A 22992-nucleotide genomic window follows, 5' to 3' on the forward strand; every position below is an offset into this window, starting at 1 on the left:
GGGGCCACCACAGAAAAGGCCCTCTCTCTTGTCCCCACCAGTCTAGCTGTCCTCGCTGATGGGACAGAGAGAAGGCCATCCGAGGCTGATCTTGTTAAGCGGCCTGTCTGGTGCTGCTGGAGGTGCTCCTTAAGATAGGCTGGGCTGGAACCATATAGGGTTTTAAAGGTCAAAACCAACACCTTGAATTTGGCCCGGAAAACAACTGGTAACCAGTGCAACTCCTTCAGCACTGGAGTGATGTGATCTCGCCGGCGGCTGCCTTTAATCAGGTGAGCTGCCACGTTCTGTACCAGCTGCAGCTTCCGAACCGTCTTCAAGGGTAACCCCACATAGAGCGCATTACAGAAGTCTAAACGAGAGGAGACCAGGGCATGTACTACTGATGGGAGCAGATGGTCGGGAAGAAAGGGGCGCAGCCGCCGTATCAGATGGAGTTGATATAGCACTGTCCAGCTCACAGCTGACACCTGAGCCTCCATTGACAGCTGGGAGTCCAAAATTACCCCCAGGCTGCGGACCTGGTCTTTCAAGGGTAGCCGTACCCCATTCAACACCAGGTCAACATCCCCCAGCCTCCCCTTGTCTCCCACCAAAAGTACCTCGGTCTTGTCAGGGTTCAGCTTCAGCTTATTCCTCCCCATCCAGCCACTCACCGTCTCCAGACATTTGGACAGGGATTCTACAGCCAACCTTGGTGAAGATTTGAATGAGAGGTAGAGCTGCGTGTCATCCGCATATTGATGACACCGCACCCCAAACCTCCTGATGATAGCCCCCAGCGGCTTCACATAGATATTAAATAGCATCGGGGAGAGGATGGAACCCTGTGGCACCCCACAAGTAAGTGGCCACGGGTCCGAAACCTCCTCTCCCAGTGCTACCCTCTGGTACCTGTCGGAGAGGAAGGACCGGAGGTCGAGGAGAACAAGGAAGGAGCATTCACCCCTATCCAGAGCCCTCCTCATATCATCTACCAAGGCGACCAAGGCCGTTTCTGTCCCATGCCCAAGCCTGAAGCCCGACTGAAATGGGTCTAGATAATCAATTTCTTCCAAGTGTGCCTTCAACTGCATCGCCACCACCCACTCAAATCACCTTGCCCAAAAATGGCAGATTTGAGACTGGGTGAAAGTTGTTCAGAACTTGAGGATCCAAGGAGGGCTTCTTTAAGAGCGGTCTTATCACTGCCTCCTTGAGGGCTGATGGCATCACTCCCTCCTCAAGGGAGGCGTTCACCACCGCCTTGATCCCCTCACCCAGTCTCTCTCTGCAGCCCATAATGAGCCAAGATGGGCAAGGATCAAGTAAGCAGGTGGTTGGCCTTACAGATGAAAGCACCTTGTCCACTTCATCAGAAGGAAGACGCTGGAACCAATCCCACAAAACTGGTTTGCCACAGGCCACCTCTTGCTCACTAACTGTATCCACAGCATGCAGAGTAACACCCCTAATCTGATCCATTTTATCTGCAAAGTGCCTTGCCAAGGCCTCACAGGAGGCCTTAGAATGCTCCAGTGGTTCCAGAGCCACAGGACCGACCAGGCTCTGGACCACTTGGAACAGCCTCCTGGGACAGCACTCTGCAGACGCGAATGAGGCAGCATAATATTCCTTTTTTGGCATGATAGGCTGAAGATACAGCTCTAGCCCGTGTCTGATCATCTTTGGAGTGAGACTTCTGCCACTGGCGCTCTAGCTGTCTCATCTCCTGTTTCAGAGCTCATAACCGCGGACTGAACCATGGTGCAGTCCGAGCCCTGTTCAGGGGGAGAGGGCGTTTCGGAGCCACCTGATCTAATGCCCCAGTGATTGCGGCATTCCAGCCACCCACCAGGGTCTCGACCGAGTGGCCGTTAGCGTGCCCCAGAGAATCCCCAAGCGTGTTCAGGAATCCGTTTGGATCCATAAGACGCCTGGGGCGGACCATTTTAATGGGTCCTCCACCCCTGCGGAGGGGTTGTGGAACCGAGAAGTCCAACATCACCAGATAGTGATCTGACCATGACAAGGGGGTGGTGGATATACCCCCGACTTCCACATCACTCCCCGCTTCTCCAGAAACAAACACAAGGTCTAGTGCATGACCAGCTACATGGGTGGGCCCAGTTAGAATATGGTGCAGCTCCCAGGAGGCCATGGTCTCCATGAAGTCCCGAGGTGCTCCTGTGAGGATGGCCTCCGAATGTACGTTGAAGTCCCCCAACACCAATAAGTTAGGGGACTGTACACGCACATCAGAGACCACCTCAAGCACCTCGGCCAGGGAGTCAGTCGTGCAGCGGGGTGGACGGTACACGAGCAGAATCCCCAGACTGCCCTTCGGGCCCAACCTCCAGTACATGCACTCCGCAACCTTGGTCTCCCGGAGAGGGGGTCTGGTGAAGACCAAGGACTCTCGGTAGATAACAGCCACTCCCCCCCCCCCGATCCCCAGCCCTCGGCTGCTGTGCATACAAAAATCCCGCTGGACATATGACTGCAAAGGTTGGAACAGCAGCCTCACCCAGCCAGGTCTCCGTAATACATGCCAGGTCTGCACCCTCATCCAGGATCATGTCATGGATGAGGGAGGTTTTCTGGGTAACAGACCTGGCATTTCAGAGCAGCAAACGAAGGCCAGAAGATGGGGTCATGCCTCCCCCTGCCTTCCTTTGGCTCTGGACAGGCCCAGAGCAGGGGACATGTACTACACATCTCTCCCTTGTTCCCCTTATCTGGCATGGCCTGCCCCTAGCACTCCGCCAGCGCCTGCCGCCCAGCCTCGGTATGTTCTGGCCCCCAACACTCCCCCCACTGCCTCCATCAGGTGGACACATGCCCCCTCGCTCCCTCCTATCAGGCAGGCTACCCACCCCTAAAAACACAACAAAATCCCTCAGAAAAAAACAAAAACAATTAAAAATCCCCTTAAAAATAATGCCAGGCAGGAGTCCACAGGGAAGGCCTGGTGGTGGTGGCAGCAGCGGCAGCCATGCCTCTTCCCCGGTGGTGGTGGCTTCTCCTGCAGGCCCTGGCTCTCCCAGGCCACCTCAGCCAGCCAGCTTATGTAGCCCCTCCAGGGAGGGCAGGTGGAGCAGCACAGCTGGCTCGGTACCTGGGGGCCTGGTCCTGCAGGGACTGGTGGTCTGCCAGGCAGAAGTCTACAGGGAAGGCCTGGTGGTGGCGGCGGGAGGAGGAGGAGGAGGAGGAGCGCCTCTTCCCCAGTGGTGGTGGCTTTTTCTGCAGGCCCTGGCTCTCCAAGGCCACCTCAGCCAGCCAGCTTATGTAGCCCCTCCAGGGAGGGCAGGTGGAGCAGCACAGCTGGCTCGGTACCTGGGGGCCTGGTCCTGCAGGGACTGGCAGTCTGCAGGGACTGGCGGTTTTCTGTTGAAGAGTGTTGGGTGGTAGTAAAATATCAGTAAGGAAGACTGTTAGGGAATTATTTGTCCTTTACTTTGGAATGGTTGAGTACCTGTGGATGTGCTGGAGCATCAGTGGGGTAGGTAGTGTGGATTAAGAAGATGTTGTTACATTTAGGGGGAAAAACCAGCTAAATCTGGGGACTGGTGCACCCATTTAACCACATTGTGGGAATCCATATGTCCTTGGTGCATAGGAGTGCACCAGGGTACAGTGCACAGTGTTATTTAATGTCCTTTAAAGTACAGGAGAGAGTCTGTAATGCATGACTAGGTTAAAAGTGTATTGGGCAAGAGGAAATCTAGCCACAATATAACATTATTTTCATAAGGCCCAATTATGCAGACATTCTGACAATGGCAAATTAGATCTCTTTTTAATATACAAAGGGCATGGGGAATGGAATATAACAGTTCTATTCTCAATTTCTTACCGTAAGACATGTGGGATGAGGGTGAAAGGATATAAACTTTGTATTTCAGTGGGAGGCTTCCTTAGTAGAACCTTTTTTTCAAAGAATGTGAACAATAAGGATTTACCACCGCAATCTCTAATGCACTGTACCTACCCCAGCTAGATCTTCTTAAGTTTTTCCTGCCTTTCATCCCTAAGCTGCTTCTGCTTTTTCCACTCTTTCAGCAGTATGACTAGGCAGCCGTGGTCCCCCCCCCCCACATCCTGCCTTTGTTCATGCTCCATCATCAACCTTCCCACATCCCTCTAGTAAGGCAAATGCACCGCTTTCAGGAGTCCAGATGTGGAGAACACCAATATCTAGTGGATATTGGATAATAGATAGGGGTCCCTTACTTTGTATCCTGCACTGCCTGAATTATTTCGTTGCACAAGATTTTCCAGCAAGCTGTTTCACTGAATCAAAAGTTGTAACGTTATTTTCCTCTGTTATGTTGTTTTGTTTAGGAAACTACTCCAGACAGCCAACGTACTCGGGAGTGACGAACACAAGTTACAGTGGCCCAGGACCTGGTATGGGTATAAATGCCAGCAACCAGATGCATGGACAGGGGCCTGGCCAGCCTTGTGGTACCATCCCCCTGGGACGAATGCCATCAGCTGGGATGCAGAGCAGACCGTTTCCTGGAAATATGAGCAGTATGACCCCCAGTTCTCCAGGCATGTCTCAGCAGGGAGGCCCAGGGATGGGACCACCCATGCCAACTGTGAACCGTAAGGCACAGGAGGCGGCTGCAGCAGTGATGCAAGCTGCTGCAAACTCCGCCCAGAGCAGGTATGCATCCAAGGGAAAAGATCGGAAAACATCTCAAATGTACGTGCTTATAAAGTAAAGCGGTTTGTGTAAAGGAGAGAATGGTATAGGGGTTTAAAAGAAACCAGAATGACAGTGGCAGGTGTTGACTATTTTAAAACATGTTTTCTATCTGTAAATGTAAATATTTAGAACAGGAAATCCCACTGTTTTAAGAAGACATAAAAGGAAAGTACCAGCAATTAACCCCTGCCATTTTGAAAGGATAAATTTAAAAACACACAGGTGATCACATAAATTGTTAAGGAAAGAAGGTTGGGAAGAAGCATCATTACTGGAGTCATAGTTGTCTCTTGGCCATTTTATGTTTTTAGAACATTTATCAGAATCCACTGACTAATGGATGTGAGCCATTGTGGGTAAGAACCAACTTTTTCAAGTTAACCAGAATATCTAATTTATATCTGTCATCCTGAGTGAGGAGCAAGGTGGGGCTTGAAGTGTGGATTATTAATTTCTAGCCTTGTGGCCACTGCAGTACAGAAAGCCTCTTCAAGTCTAGAGATAACACCATAAATTAACCTACCGGTGCTCATATCCACAAGCTACTTACTCTGGAATAATATCTCCAAAACCTTTAAGCCAGCTTACGTGGTTAGTGGATTGCAGTCTGTGCCTCCAGGTCTGTGGAGCTTTGGAAATGCAAATACCTTCTTCCATGCACTGCCCTTTTCTTTGGGGTCATGGTCTATTTGTAAGCGTCACTGTGTTGAAATAAATTGGTGTTTCACTAGGAGAAAAAGAAACTGAATGATTATGTTGCCAAATGGTGCCACTGTTATATGCATGTGTATATATTGTGTATTAAGTGGATGCATGTATAATAACATGCATATTTATATACACTTCAGTAAGCACACACATTGTGTATGGCTGGTTACTTATTAAATAACATTGATTGTATATGTATTACCATAGGACTTTTGATGCTAGAAATGCAGATAATCCCATGCCTACCAGAAAGGAAAAGGATATTTTATTAGAGTGTTTAAACTTGATTTTATTACTCTAGGAATATACACCTTGTTTGTACTGTGAAGCACAAACAAGGGAGAGATAAAACAATTATTTATTTTTAATGTGTCTTCTTAATAGGACAAAGCCACGCACTATCTTTCAGAAAATAACATAGGCAGCTGTGAAAGTAAACCAGCAGGCTTTGTGTATTTTCTTGTTTTGAGCGGTCAGTATTTTACAAAGTAAAAGTGGATGTAGAAAGATACAGGGTTTTTTTATTTAAAAAGTTAATAATCGTCAGTAAAATAGAGTGCATGGTTGCAATTCGCATTATGGATTTGGATAAAGTACTTCCTATTTCATTGAAAAAAATAAATAATTGATTGCTTTTCCACTTGAAACCTGCCTTTCAAATCTACTTTATAGACTTACTTTTCAATTTCTAGCTCTCCATAATCAAAATACAACCTTTCAAAACCTTTTCATCACATAGTGCCCCTCTGGTAATCTAACACCTGTAGGATAACTTCAGTCATTAGACCTTTATTACAAAAGGAACATTTACAGGCAGCATATGGGATGCTTCCCTGTTTATCCCAGAGGTTTGGAAACACAGCATTTTTCTCCTTGGTTCCTGAGTACAACAGAAAGCTTTATGGCTGTTTGCCCAACAGTGAGAATCCTACATGCTTCTTTCTGTATGGAAGGATTGTAGCTGTCAAGGTGGTTCATGCTTGTGGTCCAATACAAATCCAAAGAAGCTGTTCTTTTGTTCTGCTTTAGGCCACCATACATTAGGTCGCCTGCTTATCCCAGCCAGTCTGGGGCTGGCGGACGCCCCATGTTTTCTTCACAGCATCCCAACTATGGCAACGCTCAGGCTCCCATGAGTCATCAGCCTGACCAGTACGGGTAGGTAGCCAAGTAAACTGGACTTGCTGTGGGATCTTGACAGGTTTTTTTTCCTAAATGTTACATGTCATTTGGCTACTGAAGGCACTCCAGATCAAGTGTAATACTTGCATCTGAAAAGCAATGTTCTTTTTGTTTTTTACTAACTGTGTCAAATATGATTTCAAAAATCTGCATGTCACCCGTACTGCATGGCTTGTGGCATGGCTCTGTTTCCTTCATGCCTGAGAGGGGAATGAAGATCTCCATTGGCTGTAAATGAATTTAATCTTGTGTTTTTCTGCATCAGTACTTGTCTCTTCCTCCATTTTTTTTGTCATCAAAGTCTAGCAGCAGTACCATGAGACACTGATATTTCCATGACTGTGCCATTATTAATCATCACATTAAACCTCTCCCATGAAGTAAAACACTCCTTTTTTGACAAGAGAATTGTTACAGAAGTCATGACAGGAGTTAATAATGGGGCTTACAAAAAAATTGCTATGATATCAAAATAAAGACAGTTTGTGTAAGGACAAGGGGAGACGACAAACTGTTAATTCTTCTGCCAAGGAGTATAAAACTTGAGTTATCCAATATGAAATTACCTGAAATACAGAGTTATGTTTTCATCTTGCAATTTCCCTAGTCCAGTATTTCTTAAGATTACATCACTGTGAACATTCTCTCCATCACCCAGTTTTAAAGTATTCAGCTGTAGTTCAAGGCTTATGATGTCCTTATCATAATCCTGCCATCACTGGCCAACTGGAAGTCCCAAGAACTGTGATATTCATCTAAGGTTAGCGGGGGATCCATGAGTCCTTTTGTTAGCTTTTGCGAACATAAAATTTCAAAAATTGCATATCAGCCCTGAATAATCAAACAATTAAGATATTCAGCTCTGTAGGTGTTGGTAGTTCTTTTTTATGTAGGCTTCCTGATTATTAAGTAACATCTTCGTCAATCTCTCCAGATTTTTCTAAAGACATGATAGAAAAACAAACTTAGAAATGCCAAAAGGTCTGAACAATGTGCAAGATGTCTTCCTAACACATCTTCCTAGTTTTGCAGCAGAGACGTCTGCTGCCCAGAAGTCAATTGCACTTAAAATTATGAAAACATATCTTTTTCTGTTGGATTAAAAGAAAATAGAGCATAATTGCACAAGTTGCATTGGAATGGATGAATTGTGAATTTACAAAAGCAAGTTGTTTGGTTGGGATGTACTGGAGATGTAGAGCAAGAATTATAGTGGTTGCCATGTGCCAAACCTTGAACATGTTTACTGAACCCACATTCTCATCATGCCAACTTACTTGTGTCTAATGACTCCTGTGGCAAATAGCTACTAGTCTGTCCAGGGTAAGCTATCTGTAGTTAGCATGTATAATATAAGTGAGGTGAACTGACATATTTCACAACAGTGTTCAAATGAAACATGGTGATGATAGGTCTGTGATTGAGGCAGCACTAAGCAGGCCAGGGATATATATTGATATCTATCTAAATGACTAGTTTAGAAAGTCAGAGTATCCCATAGCCTGAAATAATGCAAAAAGATAACTTGTTTTCTTCAGAAAGGTTTGGTACAGCTCGTTAATCTAGAAAAGCCATTTCTCATTTTAACTTCTATAGAAATGAAAGTAGAACTAGTGTTTTATTTTACAAGTTGGTTTTGATATCTTCAAATAGCAAAGTGTAACAAGATACCTGTGGAAAGCACTGATTTGTCTTTTGCTAATCCATAAGAGCTGCTCTCAGAAAGTCAGGAGTTCTATTTAGACACAGAAAGATACTTTGGCTTTGCCTTGCCAAGTCACATTAAGCAAGTGTGCAAAATGAATTTAAATGGCATGCATCAGAGCAAACTCACTTCTACTGAGGCAGAAAATCAATGCTAGCTAACCAGAACTAGGACAATCAAGATCTGAGATTTAGTCAGTTATGTTATCCTGTGTCCTGGTGCAGCATGCCACCCTTCAAATTAAAAGGAAAGACGGGTAAGATATTTTAAAGAAACGTAATTCAGACATATCTACAGAAGATGTGTTAGCATTTGATTCAGCCTTGTACCTTGTATTATTTCTGGATAAAATGGGTATTTTTCTGAAAAACTGGGGCATCTGAGTTATTGGTTCCTATTTTGTACACAGAGCACCAATTTTTCCAAGTGAAAACCCAGCCCCCCCAAAGATTGCTGTAACCCTTTCAGTTGCAAGCAGCAGTCTGAATTTCAGGAGTGTAATTTGCAATGAATGTTTTCTATAGTCTTTCAGCTTCATTTATATACAAGTTCAAGGCAAGCCATGCAAAAAAGCTGTTTGCTGTTAATATTATTCCATGTAATTCTTTCACTGGAAGGGGGGATGTTTTGCATGGTAGCTGTGTTTTTGGTTTTAATAGTCTGGTGGTATATTTTGTTATGGAATAACATTATACAATAACTACTACAAACCGTTAAGAGGTTTGCTTCTCTTTAGTGTGGTGTGGAGATAATGTCAAAGAATAACTCCATTCTTGGGGAGCAGCAAATAACCTTGAAAAAGCAGGGTACTGTAAAGTACAAAACCATTTTGCTTTTTTTGCTTTTTTTTTCCCTGGCCAAGACTTTCAGGAGCTGTATATTATGGATAAAGAGAGTATGCTCATATGTGACAAATCTCTGCAATTACCATGGAAGGATACAGTGAGTGCACTATAAAAATGAAGGATGGCAACAACAAGTGAGCTTTAGACTTCCTCAACTGGTTGGATATGAAAAAGTAATAAAAGCAACAAATAAACTTGGGATTAAATTTTTAAAAGGTTTCCAATTCTGAATGTCTCTTGATGGGTGGTCAAGTTGAGACACACAGGCACTGATAGGCACTGCTGAGCACACACATTGTAGTTTGTAACACTTCTAAATGAATTGCATTTGGTGATATAGATTTAATAAGGGCCTATAGGCAATGGGGGGACACTCAATGGTCTTGTAGGCCCCTTCCAACCCTACTATTGTATGATTCTATGATTCTACCCCTTTCTTTTCTCCCTTCCGTTATGGGACTGTTTGCTGAAAAAGCAAGGGGATATAATCTGCTAGCACAGTTTGGCACAGCCTTCTCTATGGCAAATAAGCGAGTACAACGGCACACACACAGCCTTAGTTCTTTGTCTGTGTTTATCTTGGTGTTTAGGAAGGGGTTTTTTTTAGCAGAGAGGAAAGGGAAGAGGAGTTTTACAGCCGTATGTGTCTCTGTGTAGTGTTAGTTCATGTTTCCTTTTGTTCATTGGTATACTAGGCGACATAAGGGTGAATTCACATATTCAGATACCATGCCAAGATCTGAATTGTTCATATATATGTGATGACATACTGTCCTTATGCATAAAGGTACATGTCCAAAGTTGTCAAATTACAGAAGTGTGTAATTTCTGGTAACACGCCTAGTGATTTCATTCCACCAAAAAGTAGCCATAGGCTATATTGGGTGTTGTGATATTGCTAAGTGTTTTAACTGAAATGACATGCCTTTGAGCACTTGCCAGTGACATGCCATGCTACCCCAGGACATAGTTCAAAGAATTTATATGGATGTGAGAAAATATTTTAATGTATTTATTTATTATATCTTTAATCCACCCAATAACCAACATTCCCTGGGTGGATTGCAAACAATTAAAAGACGAAAATGCCATACAAACAGTTAAAAATATAAAATACAATACAAATATTTAAAATAATACAACGGGCAGTATCCAACTGTGTCATTCCATTAGTGCAAATAATGTTGCACTGGCGGAAACTAGGTTCTGAACTAAGCACAAGAGAAGAGTTCAGCTAAAGTTACATTTGCGCAAGGGTGGTTGTGCAAGTGGTTGTGCAGTATGATGCAACCTGATATGCAACCGATTGCACATTCAGCTCTTGCAACCCGTTGCACAACTGCCTGCATCCATTGTGCAATCCATTGTGCAACTGTTTGCACCCATTGTGCAACTGGTTGTGCACTCTGCTTGTGCAACTGGTTGCACAACTGCTTGCACAACTAGTTCTGCAAGCGTAATGGGCAACTGCTTGTGCAACAAAAAGAGTCAGTGGAGCTCCACTAGCGTTATTTAAGTTTGCAGATTGACACCGTTGGCTGCTGCCCAGCACAATACAATCAGCACAACATACACATTCAGAAATCACATTTTTTCCTCTTTTTTTGGAATACTATAGTAGGCATTACATTTAAAAGTTCAGAAGCACTGGCAAGTTAATAGATATATCAGCAGTTAGTGATCAGCTGATCATGTAAAAACTCCTACATATTTGAATATTGCGTTTTATACATATATTAAATGAGGGCTTGTTTTATCCCTTTTTTAGCAAGAACTTGCAGATTACATGTCAAAAAGTCCTTCTGTGGTTACAATTAATGGAAGCTTCCATGGAAAGCCATTTTTGCACACTACATGGCCTACACTGGGTCCTCTTGGCTGTGTGAACCATTGGGGGCAGCATGAGCTGAAGCTCCCTGTGACTTAAGGGCTGAAACTGCCCATTCTAGAAGCATGTGGATAGGGTTGATCCAGAAGACATTGTTTATTTGGACTTCTAAAAGGTTTTTGACAAAGTCCCTCACCAAAGATTCCTCAGCAAACTTAACAGCCATGGATTAAGAGGAGAGGTCCTATATGGGTCGCTAACTGATTAAAAAACAGGAAGCAAAGAGTAGAATTAAATTGACAGTTCAGACAATGGAGATGTGTAAATAGTGAGGTCCAAAAAAGATCTACGTATATTGGAACTTGTGCTTTTTAACTTGTTCATAAATTATCTGGAGTTGGGGATGAGCAGTGAGGTGGCCAAGTTTGTGGACACCGAATTATTAATGCTGGTTAAAACAAAAAGGGACTGCAAAGAACTCCAAAAGGATTTCTCCAGTCTGAGGCAATGGGCATTAAAATGGTAAATGCTGTTCAGTTTGAGCCATTTTAAAGTGATCCACACTGGAGCAAAAAAGCCTAACTTCACATATGTGGTGTGAGCTGGCAGTGACTGACCAGGAAAGGGATCTTGGGGTTCTTGTGGATAGCTTGGTGGAAACATCAACCCAGTGTGCAGCCACTATGAAAAAGGTTGATTCCATCTTGGGGATCATTATGAAAAAATTCTAAAAGAAAATTGCCAATATCATAATGCCTTTATAGAAATCTAGTGCGACTACGCTTGTAATACTGTGTACAATAGAAGATAATTGTAGAGCTGGAAAAGGTCATCAATATCACCAAGGAGCTGGAAATTATCAAGGGGATGAAGCAACTACCCTATAAGGAAAGTTTACATCTTTGGGGCTTTTTAGCTTAGAAAAAGGATGTGTAAGGGAGGACATGATAGAGGTGTATAAAATTACGCATGGCGTTATGGAAGCGTATAGGGACAATTCCCCCCCCCCCCATAATATTGGTGCCCAGAGTCATCCCATTCAGGGCAGACAGCAGGGACTACTTCACATAGCGCATAAACTACAGAATTTGCTACCACAAGATGTAGTGATGGTCACCATCTTGATTGGCTTTCAAAAGGGATTAGACAAATTAATGGCTTAGTGGTTAAGACGCTGAACTGCAGACCGGAAGGTCGGCAGGTCAGCAGTTCGAGACCCAAGTGCCGCGTGACAGAGTGAGCTCCCGTCTTCAGTCCCAGCTTCTGCCAACCTAGCAGTTCGAAAGCAAGAAATTGCAAGTAGATAAATAGGTACCGCCTCGGCGGGAAAGGTAACAGCGTTCCGTGCACCTCGGTGTTCAGTCATGCTGGCCACATGACCACGGAAGCGTCTTCAGACAGCGCTGGCTCTTCGGCTTAGAAACGGGGATGAGCACCGCACACGACTGGTTGGGGACACCTTTTTTTTTTAAGGCTATGATGGCTACTAGTCAAGATGGCTATATATTTCCTCCAGTATCAGAGGCAGTATGCTTTTCAATATCCGTTGCTGGGGAGAGCGAGTGGAAGGGTGCTATTGTGCTTGTGTCAATGGAGACTGGTGGCTCCAATGTCAGTGGGGCAGTGAATCCGCCCTGGGTTTCAGTTAGAGCTCTAAAGAAGCAGTCCAAGGTGCTTCCAAACCATGGATAGCTCCCTGAGAATTTGGACTGCTTCTGACTGAAACCCGGAACGGATTCATCACCCCACTGACATTGGAGCCACCAGCCTCCATTGGCACATGTCCTGCTTGTGGGCTTCCCATAGGCATCTGTTTGAGCACTGTGGGAACAGAACGCTGAAGTAGATAGGGTGTTGGTCTGATCCAGCAGGACGTGTCTTATGTTTTCATGTCCATATTAGAGCCATCTGTATGTTTGCTCAAAATGTAAGTTTGTTAAAAGGAAATAAAGCATTTTCTCTCCATTGCCCTGCAGTAGCTACCAAGCAAGTTCATTCTCTAGTGCACGAGGTCACACAGAATCACTTTGTGGTGCTGTGTGTGCTTCAGATATGTTACAGTTAATTTCTGATATATAGATGCCTAGGTGTTATCCTGAGGTCGTTTTGAAAAACATTGAGGAGGCGCAATTCTGATGGAGAACTGATGTGGCCTTCAGGTTCCTTGGTACTGTTAGTCAACAGAGCGCTGCAGCACTTAAAGATTAAGGGTGCTTTCAGACAAGGCTTTTGTGGTGTCATTGCCCTGCCTCATCCACAGAATTTTACAGGGGGTCCAAACATCATCTTCAACAGGTAACCCTCAAAAAGGTTGGTCTTGCCGTTTGGCTGTAGTTCGTCACATCACATGGAACTCTGCTCGGGGGGAGGCAGGGGTTGACCTTGAAAAAGTGTAGGGCCTGCTACTGGAAAGGAGAAGGTGAACATCTTGCACTTCTCTGGATCCAAGCCTCAGTATTTCATTGCACCATGACTTGTGATAGGTAAGAGTCATTTCCACGGTACATTATCTTTCACTGTACCTCAGCCTCTGTAATACATTTGCCTACTGCATTCTCAGGCTTCAGTCCTGTGCACACTTACTTGGGCTTGAGGCCCATTGAAATCAGAGGGACTTACATTTGAATAAGCATGAGTGTCATGTCAGGCTTTCAGTCCCCTTAATGTTTTCATGTCCCGTATTAGAGCCATCTGATGAAGTAGACATTCATTTTATCATGTGAATCTGATATATCTGGTATATATTCTATTTACCTTAGGCACTGAGAGAACCTGGGGTGGATTGCCTTTTGCTGCCTATGTTGCAGTGGTCAAAATGGTAGCGAACTAGCATGATGGCAGAGGCAGCAAAGTGTGGTGTGTGGTCGCTTCTGCATTGGTGAAATTCAATTCAGGGTATACAAAACCATGTTGCACATTATTTTATGATTTACATTACTTTAAATCCAGAATAACTGTGTTGTTCTTAGTACAGATGAGTTCAAAATATAGATTGTTTTAATGTTGTAATCTGTACAACGGATCTGTATATATATAATCTTTTACACACAGCTGAGCCCTCCATCAGCACTTTCCACGGCTATCTCTGTATTTGTAATTCATATTTCATATTGTGGTGCCAGCAAAGCACTTTTTCTATATTTCCTCCAGAGCCTTGAGCATGCAAGACTGCTGATGGACTAGGAGCCACTGGCAAGGAAATATAGTTAACGGGCATAATACATTAAAGTGTCAAAGAGAAGAAAATGGGGCAAAAGATTTCAGAAGTTGACATGCTTAAGTATTTATTTTTTTAATTCTTGGTAGGGTTAGATTTTCCCAGAGAATTTAAATATTCACATAGAGCATGCTGAACTGCAGCTGCATTATCTGTGTGTTTAACCCATTTGATCTTGAAAGCTTGGGTTGAAATGACAATAATTTTTAAAAGCACATTCGTGGCATGCACAACTTATACAGCAGAAGGAGCTGAAGCAGCACAATAAATCCTTGTTTTAATTTTATCTCCTCCTGTGTTTGAAGTCTGGGCTTTCTCTTTGTGTTTAGCCTTCCCTCTGAACTGAGGTGTTTTCTCTATTTGCAACTGCTGTGCATAACAAGAAGGTTAATATTCCCATTCCCATTTATATACATATGCATTTGTAAATGTGAGGCTGCCTGTTGTGAATTCCGCACAATAAACAAAGTTAAGATGGTGATTTATTTATTTACTGTTATCCTGATTTGGAGGAATTTCAAGTGTTGTCTTTAGCACAAACCACAGTAATAGTACTCAATTTACCATTTAGTATCCACAGCATCAGTGTGAAACTTTTTCTGCTGGCAATGAAAGAAGTAACATGGGGGGGGGGGGGAGGTTCGTCTTAGATACCAAGATATCCTAATTTCTGTAATATTATAGTAGTCCTTTCCTTGCACTGAACCTTCCATCCTGTAATTCCCAAACTTGGGGTGCTGAGGGAACTTAGTAAATAAAACTGAAATATGTCCCATTAGTATTGCTTGGATGCCCAAGCAATAACTTTCAATCAAGGCAGCTATGTTTTTGCTTCCAAAAATGAATCCCCTTGTAGACTCAGTTGGATGAAATGGAGTTTGCTTCTTGGCCTAAATGATTGTATAGTGTTACTATGAACTGTTAAACAGCTGCTGCTCTCTGCCTCAAAGCTGGCTTCAATTCATTAATGGGTAAATTGATTTCTGTAGTGGTAAGTGGCTTTCAGATTAAAGTGTGTGTGTGTGTGTGTGTGTGGGCGCGCACGTGCGCGTGCACACACACTAATTGCTATTTTTTTTAGCTGAACTGCAAGCAGGATTGATGGATTTTTTTCTTAAGACCCACGCATTTCCCTTACCAAAAATACTCAGCCATTTCCTTCCAGCTGGATTTTTTCTTTCTGTTTTTAACAGGAATATTTCCTTTGTTCTCCTTTTTTTTTTTTTTTTTTACAGAATACATTGAGGAATTCAAGACCACACCATATAAGGCAGTTTTGGCAGCTAAAAATGAATGGAGATTTAGAGATAGGAATTCGATAGCTTAATTCTATGTATTTCCATTTATTTCCTACTATAACAATGTTTTTATATTTATTTCCATGTATATGTTTGTGTATTGAAAAAAGAATCATCTTTTGTTTGAAGTATGTATGCATACTCATTATTAAACATCTTGAAAGTCATGCAAAGGTAATAAAGGTTTTGCACAGAAAAGTTGACTGAGTAGTAGTGGTATCTTTATGAAAACCAATATTTGTGGAGTTTTTGTTGACAAGAAACCCAGTCTAGCATTATTGGAGTCCTGGGGTGCTACCACGCTTGGAGATTTCATATAGGCATATGCTACCAGATTTATTCAGAGACTGTTAGGTTAATGAATTCACGCATAACCAGAGGTGTGTTATTTCAACAAGAATGTAATTTTGCATGAGTAGTGATATAACTATAGAAAACTAGTGATTCTTTTTGGAACATGCAGTTCCATGTATGGAGAGTATGCCTGTGGCTAGTGCGGTCTGATGGCAAGCAGGTTTACTCAGAAGTTCCACTGATTTCAATAGGACATATCACGAAGTACATGTGCACAGGAATGCAGTCCTGGAAATCAGTCACATGTACCCTGGCTTGAGAGGAAGACTCATAAATGCAGTGGGGCTTATTTCTGAGTTAGCATGTATAGGACTGGGCTCTTGGGATGCAATCCTCTACCCACTTGCCTGGAAATAAGCCCCATTGAACTCAGTGGGACTTAGGTTTGAAGAGACATGTATAGGATTGCACTGTTAGTCTTGTGTTGCCTTGTGTTCTCTTTAGTTATTTAGAACACAGGTTGAACTCAATTTTGGCTTTATTGAAGTTTGCTGTTCAGAGAGAAATTTGGTTGAGGATCTCTTGGTCTTTAGTCTGAAATATATTTAGCTGTGTTACATAAAAAGGAATATTACTTTACCTATACATTCGATAGATATATAAATAAATAAATAAATATCTTATTGGAGTGTTTTAGGAAACTAATAGGTCTCCCAGACACATTTTAAGCACTTCCATTCAGAGAAATGAATTCTACTAATCTGAAGATTAAATGGCAGATACGTTGGGGGGGAAAGCCTGGGTATCAAGAAAGTGTGACAGATAAGAGTAACTTACTTCAATTAAACAAGTATCAGGTCTCTGTGTCACTACTGTACCTTGTCAAAGGGGAACTAAACTGTCATAGACGGTATGGAGCTGAAAAAGATGTAAGTGATGGAACTGAAGAAACTGCATAGATGATTAAGAGAAGGCTACATTGGGAATGGACAATGTACACAATGACTGGGTTCAGACAATGTGATAACCCACAGTCAAGGGTTGAATATGAGTTGAGTAGATTGTCATTGAACCGTGGGTTGTTGCTGAAATGAGCTGCGCTGTCTGAACCCAGGTGTGCTAACAAACCATGGTTTGTTAACTATGAACAACCCATTAAGAGAACCCCTGGTTTGTTCTTGGGTTGTGAACTATGAGTTGTTCACCATGGTTTGTTATCGCAGCTGGATTTAGACAACATGATAGGTCATGTTTCAACATGATGACTCTCATGACTGGAATACAGCAATTGAAGGATATAACTTGTTCAAAAAGAACAGGAGCAACAGAAAGGGAGGTGGGGTTGCACTGTATGTGAAAAATACATATCTCTGCACAGAAATACAGGAGGAGGAGCTTAGTAGCCCCATCGAGAGCATCTGGGTTGAAATAAATGGAGCAAAGAATAAAAGGAACCTGGTGGTCGGAGTCTACTACCGGCCACCCAATCAAGGAGAAGACAAGGATGAAACTTCTGAAAAGCAAATAGCCAATGTTTTAAGGAAGCATGATGTAGTAGTCATGGGGGACTTCAATGTCCCCGATATTTGCTGGGAGACAAATTCTGCAAAACATGGCCCCTCCAGGAAATTCCTGACTTGTGTGGCGGATAACTTCCTCCTACAGAAAGTAGAGGAAGGAACTAGAGGATCGGCTATCCTTGACTTGATCCTAACCAACAGAGATGACTTAGTGGATAAAGTAGCAGTTACAGGAACTCTGGGGGAAAGCGACCATGTTGTACTTGAGTTCTTGGTTCTAAGGGCAGCAAAAGCCGAGTGTAGTCAAACGCGTACCCTGGATTTTAGGAAGTCTGATTTTAACAAACTCAGAACAATGATCAGTAAGGTCCCATGGCAAGCGATGCTAGCGAGAAAAGGAGTCCAAGATGGGTGGGAGCTTTTAAAAAAGGAAATTCTCAAGGCACAATCACAAGCAATTCCAACAAGAAGAAAAGGTGGAAGACAACAGAAGAAGCCAATGTGGCTTCACAAAAAGCTTAGGGATGACCTGAAAACAAAAAAGGACACATATAGGAAGTGGAAAGAAGGCCAAGTAACAAAGGAAGAGTACAGGCAGATAGCACAGAATTGCAGGATGGCATCAGGAAGGCTAAAGCCGAGAATGAGCTGAGGTTAGCAAGGGATGTTAAAAACAACAAAAAGGCTTTATTCAGCTATGTGCATAGTAAAAGGCAGAGGAAAGAAATGGTGGTTCAGCTATTAAATAAGGATGGCAAAAGGATAACAGATGACAAAGAAAAGCAGAGGTGCTCAATTCCTACTTTGGCTCAGTCTTCTCCCAAAAGAGGGTCTATGACCCCCCTGGCAAAGGCGAAGTACAGGCTGAAGGGGCAGGATTGCAGCTTGAGATCGACAGGCATATGGTCAAGGAACACCTCATTACTTTGAATGAGTTCAAATCTCCAGGGCCAGATGAACTGCATCCTAGAGTCATAAAGGAACTGGCAGAAGAACTCTCAGAACCGCTGTCTATTCTCTTTGAGAAATCATGGAGGACAGGGGAAGTGCCAGATGACTGGAGGAGGGCTAACGTTGTCCCTATCTTCAAAAAGGGCGAAAAGGAGGAACCTGGGAACTACAGACCAGTCAGTCTGACATCAATCCTGGGAAAATTCTGGAGCAGATGATCAAGCAATCCATCTGGAAGCACCTTGACAACAATGCCGTGATTACTCGAAGCCAACATGGATTTGTCAAAAACAAGTCCTGCCAGACAAATCTGATCTCATTTTTTGATCAAGTAACCTCCCTTGTAGACCATGGGAATGCTGTAGACATCATATACCTCGACTTCAGCGAAGCTTTCAACAAAGTGCCCCATGATATGCTGATGAGCAAACTAGCTCAAAGTGGGCTAGATGAAACAAGGATCCGGTGGATCCACAGTTGGCTACAGAATCGGACTCAAAGAGTGCTTATCAATGGGACCTTCTCAAACTGGGGAGAGGTAACGAGTGGGGTACCGCAGGGCTCGGTCCTGGGCCCAGTGCTCTTCAACATTTTTATGAATGACTTGGAGGAGGAGGTGCAGGGAATGCTGATCAAATTTGCAGATGACACAAAATTGGGAGGGATAGCTGATACTTTGGAAGACAGAAACAAAATTCAAAGTGATCTGGATAGACTGGAGCGCTGGGCAGAAAACAACAGAATGACATTTAATAGGGACAAATGCCAAGTTCTGCACCTAGGAAAAAGAAACCAAATGCACAGTTACAAGATGGGGGATACGTGGCTCAACCACACTACAAGCGAGAAGGATCTTGGAATGGTTGACCATCACAAGCTGAATATGAGCCAACAATGTGATGTGGCTGCAAAAAAGGCAAATGCTATTTTGGGCTGCATTAATAGAAGCATCACTTCCAAATCTCGGGAAGTACTAGTTCCCCTCTACTCAGCACTGGTTAGGCCTCATCTGGAGTACTGTGTCCAGTTCTGGGCACCACACTTTAAGAAGGATGCAGACAAACTGGAGAGGGTTCAGAGGAGGGCAACAAAGATGATCAGGGGACTGGAAACAAAGCCCTATGAAGAGAGACTGAAAAAACTGGGCATGTTTAGCCTTGAGAAGAGAAGACTGAGGGGAGATATGATAGCACTCTTCAAGTACTTGAAAGGTTGTCACAGTGAAGAAGGCCAGGATCTCTTCTTGATCATCCCGGAGTGCAGGACACGGAATAATGGGCTCAAGTTACAGGAAGCCAGATTCCGGCTGAACATCAGGAAAAACGTCCTGACTGTAAGAGCAATACGACAATGGAACCAATGACCTGGGGAGGTGGTGGGCTCTCCCACACTGGAGGCCTTCAAGACGAGGCTGGATCTGTCGGGGATGCTCTGACTTGGATTCCTGCATTGAGCAGGGGGTTGGACTCGATGGCCTTGTAGGCCCCTTCCAATCCTACTATTCTATGATCAACCCACAGTTCAATGACAACCCACACTCAACTCATATTCAACCCTTGACTGTGGGTTATCATGTTTTCTGAATCCAGAAATTCTCTTTCTACCTGAGCAGCCCAGTATGGTCCATGGGTTCTCATGGAGGCAGAAAAAATATGTGGGAATTGTGGGTGTGGATGAAATTGGGGCTGCTAGGGCGATAATTGTGTCAGATGTACATGTGTATCTCATATGTATGTCACAGATTACACAATAGATTCTGATTGGCTTCTCAGAGTAATATAAATGCAAAAAGAGAGCATGTCTGCAAATTTAAAGCATTTTGCTAGGTTTTTTTTTTCCTTGCAGAAGTGACATGTGTTTAATAGTGATGGTAATTTCAAATAAAATGTTAACCTGTTCTTATTTTGGCATATTTAATCTTCAGGACTATTTTGCGTAATGTCTGAAGGAACACTGCATGTGCATTTACATATATGCTTTGTAATTTCCTTAAAATATAATTGCTATGTAGTAATATAAATACTACTGTTGTGGTTGTAGCCATTGAGGAGTAGGGCCACATTGTTGGACTTGTTTGGAGGAAACCCAGGGTAAAATCTCTATTTATTAAAAAGCTAATTTAGCTGAAAGTCATGCTTTCAGTCTCAGTCTAACCTACCTCACAGGGTTGTTGCGAGAATAAAATGTATCTCATGTACACTGCCAAGCTGGAAAAAATTGCAGGATCAATGTGACAAATAAATACTACCATTGGTTAAACACAAAGAATACTAGACTGTTGGTCAAGCATCCTAATAAAACTTTCAGTATTGGCAATCTACAGTTCAGACCAGCGATCTCTATTTTTCAAGCAGGAGCCACCATCGCTGAGGCCTCTCCCAGTAGAAGTCCATGGTGCGCTCTCTCTCCCACATGTTCAATTTCTCCTCTACCTCCTGTGCTTGCGAATTGCACAATTGCAGCAACCCAATCACATTGCTCTTTGCCTCTTGGACTCCACTCCCACCACAACTAATTGGCTGATTGCTCTTACATTCTCCTCTTGCTCGCCCTTGCTGCCTGCTAACAAGCAACAGGTCTCCTGATGCCCCATCCCCAAAGCCTCTTCCAGTAGCACAGATCACAGTGGCTGGCCAAGTGCTAAAGCAAACAAGAGAAAGCTAGAGAAAGCCCCTGCTGAAAGGGAGCAGCTACTGCAAAAAGAGAGAGAGAGACAGACTGGGTTGAGGTGACTGAGAGCTACCAGTGGCCCTCAGGCCTTGTAGTGAGGAACACTGGTTCAGACTCTTGCTTAAGTCTGCTCTGCTATCAGCTACAAAGTAGGATCCTTTTTTTTCAGCAGTTCAGATGGAATAAAAGAACAAAGTACTCAATGAGGTCCAAGAGCTGAGTCCACACACACTGGACTAGTTTGAGCCTCATTTAACCACTCTCCCCCTTGCCCCCAGATGGGGGAGTAAAAGGCCTCACACCCACAAGGACCAGGTGAGCCCCACGAATCAGCCTCATAGCTGCATTCCAATTTGCCTCAGGGAATCTTGCCTGCTTTTCCCTTTTTTTTAAATGCAGGTGTGTAGTTGGACAGCAGACCAGGCTAAACCTGGATCACTGCCACCAAATAGGTAACGCTATGTTTCGGTAACTGCTACTTCTTTTAAGATCTGGTATCTTGTGGAACTTTTTCCTTCCCATATTGCTGCATCAGCTCTGTTGTGTTTGCTGTGTTGGCAGCCAACCTAAATGTACTCTGAAAATTCCAGTGTTTGAAATGCTGGCGTGAACAAATCAGTGTCTGCAGAGTTGTATACTGGGCTCACAGTGACCAACTACAAACAACACAAGAAAGAGTCCAATAGACATGGTACGACTATTGATGTAAGAAATAGGACAATGGTAAAAACTCACAAGAAATGTAGGTTTCTTTTGAAAAGGACAAAAAAAGATCTTGGGGAAATTTTTAAGTGTTTAAGCACAAATATGTATGTCTGAAAGCTTAACTTGGTGTTAGTCTGGCTGAAAAACACCTGCCTTTTAGGTAAACTAGTTCTTATTAAAGAAAATAGTGTTAGGTGTTGTGCGGTTGTGGTCTATTAATGAATACCTCCAAGATTAGATTGGACATATTATTTCATAGAGTTTAAGAAAATTCCACTGCTATTACTGGCCTGCAGTTTACTAGTGAGTAAGCCCCATTGAACACAGTAGGACTTACTTATGAGGAAACATGCATAGGCTTGTACTTCACATCCCAGTGCAACTAACAAGTCCCATAGCTTTCAGTGGGACTTCGTTATGAATTACTGGACCTGGATTGGGACTGCTGTCTTAAATCTATGTGGAAAACATATTTGGTGATCAAAATATTTACAAGCAAATATTCTTGAACTGGTGATAATTTCATTAAAATTAAGGGTGCTTAAATGGCTGTATATTAGTGATTTTACCACCCGTAACTCATGTTTTCTTCCCTGCTTGAACCTCTAAGTCAGCATTCCCCAACCTGGACCCTCCAGATTTTTTGCACATCAGCGCCCATCATCCTCAGCCAGCATGCCCCATGGTCAGGAATCCTAGGAATTGTAGTCCAAAACATTTGGAGGGCACCAGATTGGGGAAGGCTGCTCTAAGGTTTTTTGGAGTTTAAATGGCTTGGATTACAGTTTTGTGGAAGCCCACCCAACCCATCTTGTATTGACTACTTTAGGAATAGGAATTATATTTGGAGGATTCATTGCTTTCTATTTTAAAAAGTATACTCACACACATGCACTGCTCACTTCCTGCTGTACAAGCTAATAGCTAGTGTATTTGGCTTCTCAGCAGTAGGTTGAGAGAAGCCGCTGTGCGCTGGTTTTTCATTATGATAACAGCAAATTAGTGCACATTTTACTGTGGTCTTTCACGCACGGTCACTAAGCAACCTGCTTCAGGTTAATTCTGTTTACATGATATCAAGAGTAGCTCTGACTTGAATGTTTTAGTCATTAGTATTTCATAACATAGTAGTGTATACTCACTGCCAGGCAAACAAGCAAATGAATGCCTTAAATATCATGACCCCTTGCAGAAGGGAGGAGTTTCCAGAACACATACATAGTTCTTATACCTTCAGGAATTTCAGTTCAATAGAGTGGTCAGCTTTGTATGTGCAAAGGGATATGTACTTGCAACTGTCTCCTCTTTAGCTCAGTGGAAGAATGCATGCTTTACACTTGGTCCACAAAATCTTCAGTTAAAGGATCTCAGGTAGT

General features: G+C 43.2%; 1 protein-coding gene across 6 annotated transcripts in view; it reads left to right on the forward strand.

Moving 5' to 3' along the window:
* The window catches only part of ARID1B (AT-rich interaction domain 1B), a 536503-nt gene that overhangs the window by 443938 nt on the left and 69573 nt on the right, over positions 1–22992 (forward strand). For 4 of the 6 annotated variants that reach the window (XM_084827884.1, XM_084827885.1, XM_084827886.1 and 1 more), the window contains exons 9-10: positions 4324–4651; positions 6431–6559. In XM_084827884.1, the coding sequence (XP_084684010.1) occupies positions 4324–4651; positions 6431–6559 (457 nt within the window). The remainder of the gene's footprint in view (positions 1–4323; positions 4652–6430; positions 6560–22992) is intronic. The other 2 variants (XM_084827888.1, XM_084827889.1) reach the window with 1 other exon arrangement.

This window comes from Heloderma suspectum, chromosome 1 (assembly GCF_057233095.1).
Source record: "Heloderma suspectum isolate Gila_16-S chromosome 1, 16-S_ref, whole genome shotgun sequence".
NCBI classification, from domain to species: domain Eukaryota; kingdom Metazoa; phylum Chordata; class Lepidosauria; order Squamata; family Helodermatidae; genus Heloderma; species Heloderma suspectum.